We start from the raw sequence: 5,000 nt of genomic DNA on the forward strand, positions 1-5,000 counted from the left end.
TAGAATTTATTTACAGTAAATATAGATACGGAGGGAGATGATTTCAGCTTTACAAAGCAGCCGCCACTTAGCAACATCCCCCATACGACCCCTGAACCCTGAACTCTGACCCTGTGCATTGTGGGTAGTCAAATCGGTTTTGCCTCCACAAGAGCCCAAAATTCCAGTGGTCCATGTTTCACACTGGGAGACCTCCTTTGTATTGTTCAGCTGCACTCACACATTTGCACTCGCAAACACACACACACACACACACACACACACACACACACACACACACACACACACACACACCGCTACACACACACGCACACACACACACACACACACGCACACACACAGAGCCAATTCAGCAACCCTCTTCACACCTTGTCTGTCCCATCGTCCCCCTCTGGCATTGTTTATGAAAGCATGTCCACTTAGTGCTGCCCTGTCTGCCCCCTCTTGCTGTGGTGCCGATTACCCACATCCTGAGTCCACTTCACTCCCGCTTTTCTTCTCCTTTTTCTCCCGCTCTATACATCCCCTTGCACTCTCACTCCTCAGGGTATTCTCACCCCTCCATCCTCCCCCCCCTCTCCTCCTTCCCCCCATCGTGACATATTGCTCTCTTTTTCCCTGCACGGTGAATACACCACGCACGCCATACCCGTCTCCTCAGCCCCTCTTAACGGGCGCCTCCATTCGTCCTGGTGAATGAAGCTGTGTGCATGTCAAGATAAAAAAACAATAAAATCAATCAAGACTGCTCTTCCTTTTATCTTCACTTTATTCACTTGATCCTCTGTTCCACCGGCTTGCAGAGCTGCTGTCTTCCCTGATCCCTGCTCTCTTTCATGTTTTGGGCCTTTCTTTATCTGGCTCCCTCCTGAGGTAATAAGCCTGGGTGTATAGGCCCGGGAAGTGCAGCGGAGAGAGACTTTCATGTCCCTTAGCTCCGGGATTAGGGTGAGCCGCGCGGGGGAAAGTAATAAAGCCCCCCCAGCACCTATGGTCTGCTGCTGCTGGATCCTGGAGTAAAGCCCATGCTCCTGCTCCGACTTCAAGCCTGGAAAAGCTCACATTTCCTGTGTACACCACCACCCTTACATCCAGGTTTCTGCCCTGCCCTCGTACGCACCAACTCATTTCGACTACACCCACTTCAAGCTCAAATAATCTATACATCTGTGACATTGTTTGCCTATTATGCAGTTATCTAGACACAACTAATCAGAAAATCAGTTAATAATGAGGGAGCAGATAAGGTTTTCCTGGTGCAGGGTGGTCCCTCTAACCTCCAGGTTTCTTTTCCTCTTTCTTTTGCTATAGTTGGCAGCATAATATCGCTAACTCACATTTTACTTCTATAACCCCACTTTGTCCCCATTAAGACAGTCTCTGTTTTTCATTGCAGCATTTCTCCTTGAGACACAGTACAAACAAATGATGGGACTCAATATTCAGTGAACATTTTCATAAGCAGAAATATATTTATTGTTGAAAACATAAATATATAAATTATGATCATTGCTGTCTTTATCGAATGGAAGCCCAACAGAAAGTCAAGAGGTTTAGTGATGATGGTGTAATGGCGCTTTTTGAATCAAATTGCTCAAAGCGTGGTCCCTACGGTTTACTGAGAATCGTACAGTGATGAAACATCAGCTTCATAAAAATAGCACCAGTCAACTGATGGTTAGTTCATTCACAGGTGGGCTGTGTGTGAGCTGAAAAACTCAGCAGTAGCTGATACAGCCATGTTTTGATCCAACCCTCTCATTTGACTTTCACTTGACTCACTTCACAGGGCACAATGACTCACTCTCTCGCCTTTGACCACCTCTTTTAGCACTTTGTTTGCCTGGTTACACATTCATCGCTGTTACAGGAACTGGTTGAGGAAGTGAGCTTTTGTTCCATTGGGGCACCGGTTCAGGTCAGCACTGTACTGTTTTTAATCCACCTCTGAGCCCTCATCATCATCTGTCCTGATTGTATGCGGCTGCATAAGGTGTGAGTGCCTTCACAGGGCGGAGTGATCAGTGATTAGTTCTCCTTGTCGACAAGAGAAGTAAAGCCTGGCTAAACAAGGAACCCATTCATGCGCTTGTCCATTTGCTTTGCTCGCTCATTCCCTCTTTGAGGTGGACTTTGCTCTTTGCAGGCACAACGTGTGTGCTTGTGAGGCAGAACGGGCAGACATCTTCCTTATCAACTTTAACGTGATATGGGTGAGAAATAGCCTCTCTCAGGAGAGAAATGGTGTTCTCATATAGGCTTACATGCACGCTAGAGTCGTTTTGATATTTTGTCTGTGTGTGGAACACGCTTTAATGTGCGGTATGCATGTTTGTGTGAAATGTCTCTTGTTACAAAAGGACTGAGCGGTGCATCATTGCAGTAGATTTAGCCACAGGATGGCCACTTTCTATGAAGTCTCCATGTTTGAGCCACTGTAACTCCCCTCTCGTCAGCCTTGATGTCTATTATCTCCCTCGTCCATTCCATCCCCTGCCCACTTTTCTTTTGCATCTTTTCCAATGGATTAAATACAGGCATTGAACCACAACAAAACAAATAAACATAATTCCTGCTTGGATATAAGTAAGCTTAATATATTTCATAACAAAAATAAAGCATCTTCCTGTACTGACTCTCACATCTCCTCCTTGCAGACATACATCCAAACCATATACAAGACTTGACATCATTCAGATATACTGTAATATAATAAGAAACATGAATGACAGAAATAACATGGTCTAGAAAAAAAAAGGACATTGAGATTGTGATACTGATGGTTACAAAAGAACCGGACCACACAGAACTCTTGGACAATCATTCAAAACGTTTTCTGTTCTTTCTTTCTTTTGTATCGGAAGGGACGGAGAGCAAAACGTCCACACGTATAAATAGTTTGTAAGTAGCGGCACATCTTCCTTCTCAAATTGTTACTGTACATAGCAAGTGGGCAAAGTCACAGACCACCAGGTCTCAGATAGGATAGGATGTCCTTTTCACTCAGATAAAAAAAATCCCAAAACGCAAAATGTTTGATACTCCATAGGAAGTCTCTTGAGGAAAACACCTCCATTAGTCTCTCTCTCTCTTTCCATTGTTTTTTCCTAAATCACTCTAACGTTCTTCCTGTGTGTGGAGAGTCATTTAAACAGGACAGGGGCGCTTTAATGCCGACCAGCTGGGGGTCGTCCACCGCTGTTTTGGAGTCTGAGCACCAGATTCCCACCATAGCCCCATCCAACTGTTCCAGAGCCGTTTTCTTGTTGTGCGTCTTGTTCAAACAAAGTCTGTGAAAATGTTCAACACAAATCCCTTTCATCATCTCCCTTCAGCCCGCTGCCGCCCCGCCGAGCTCTACAGCGTCTTTTCTCTCTTCTCTTATTTAATCAGCAGCAGGGTTGAGTTGTCTTGGTGGGCGGTACACCACAGAGGAAGTCATCATCACTGGTTACTGTTTTTTTTTGTTCTTGAAGAAAAAAAGCACCTTTGGCATGTTATTAATTTTCTCTGTTTGTCTACTTTCAGTCTCAGAAAAGTTTGTGAGTTTTTTTTTTTTTAAACGGACGTTGCATGGCAGTGGGGAAGAGGACAGAGCAAGGGTCCTGTTTGTGGCATTCTCTATCAAGGTCCCTCCCACGCTGAAGTCCCTTCTTCTGATCAGTTTCACCTCACGTCCACTGTGGGAGAGAGAGAGAGAAGCAAGGCTGAGATTTGCATCACAACTTAAACTATAGACTTTCCTCATGATTTTGCATTTTGAGCCCAATTGCATAAATTTGTTCATGCATTTTCAAACAAGACAAAACACACAACAGGACCCCTCAATATTCTAAAACGGGTCGCTGAAAAATTTGTGCTCACACCAGATATTATTGTGCCCAGTCGAAATATGTGCGTCATTTTGTGTGTGTGCCCAGATTAAAAGAAAAAAAAACATATTAGTGATGACAATATGACAAGTTGAGGGGGGAACAAATACAAACAAGAGAGAGAGAGAGAGAGAGAGAGAGAGAGAGAGAAAGAGAGAGAGAGAGATGGGTGTGTTAGAGGCAGTGAAACAAACAGTGACATACAGTGCACAGACAGACAGTACACAACAAAAACACGCAAGCAACACACTGTGACACAAAGGCCCATGAATGCTGTGTGCATGCTCAGCAGGCCACAAAATCAGCATGCAGCAGCCTGGCCCTGAGCATGATACTCCTTAGCCCTCCCTCTTTCTAAACACTGATTGGCTGTGATGTGATTGGTGATTTGTGATTGTGGCAGGCCCTCTTTGGTGCCCCTGATTGGGCCAAGTGCAGTGCCAAAAGGTGAGAGGACACCGTGGTGCTAAAGTCCTACCTGTTCCCTTCACAGCTCTCCAGTGGACTTTGGGTAATGAGTGCAACTTTTATTATGTCGCCAATAAATCCTTGCTGGGCCTTAGCTTTTTAGGTTTCCTTTTTTTACCTTTAGCCCTACGATGGCCTGAAAACACAAAGTCAGGGAGGGTGGATAGGAAGGGAGGGTTAAAAAGCAAAAGAAGCAGGGTTTTTTTTATGACACAGAGAGAGGCACTACAGCCCTGGGACAGAAGCAGCGAGTGCAAAAGATATGACACGCTATAAATACTTCAGATGCCTTATCAGCACACGTCGCAAGCGCTTATCTGCTCCCAGGGAGAGAAAGGCTGCAGATCAAGGGGCTGGGCGGTTTTTACCTGCCGTCATGCAAAGCAGCCTTTGGACACCCTCCTTTAACAAACAGACTTGTGTATGTTTTTTTTTTCTTTTTTCAAACACACACACGCGCGCACACACACACACACACACACACACACACACACACACACACACACATCCTCGACACAAACACACAAGCTGTACAGTTTTGCAATAGCAGGCCACCTCACAGGCGTGTCTGTCCTGTTGGGAGCAATCATAGAATAAAAAGGTCGTCCAGTGCAAAGCCAGACAGCGAGAGAGAGACCTTTGGACAGTCATGAAGAAGGC

At 45.2% G+C, this 5,000-nt stretch overlaps 1 protein-coding gene across 2 annotated transcripts in view; it reads right to left on the reverse strand.

Moving 5' to 3' along the window:
• Positions 1 to 1,513: 1,513 nt before the first annotated feature.
• Positions 1,514 to 5,000, reverse strand: part of pdgfab (platelet-derived growth factor alpha polypeptide b) — a 20,489-nt gene continuing 17,002 nt past the window's right edge. Inside the window, exon 6 of one of the 2 annotated variants that reach the window (XM_080043320.1) lies at positions 1,514 to 3,680. In XM_080043320.1, coding sequence (XP_079899446.1) covers positions 3,667 to 3,680 — 14 coding nt within the window. In that variant the 3' untranslated portion in view covers positions 1,514 to 3,666. Of the gene's footprint in view, positions 3,681 to 4,350; positions 4,477 to 5,000 lie in introns of those variants that run through there. The other variant, XM_080043319.1, reaches the window with a different exon arrangement.

This window comes from Ammodytes marinus (genome assembly GCF_949987685.1).
Source record: "Ammodytes marinus genome assembly, chromosome: 16".
NCBI classification, from domain to species: Eukaryota; Metazoa; Chordata; class Actinopteri; order Uranoscopiformes; family Ammodytidae; genus Ammodytes; species Ammodytes marinus.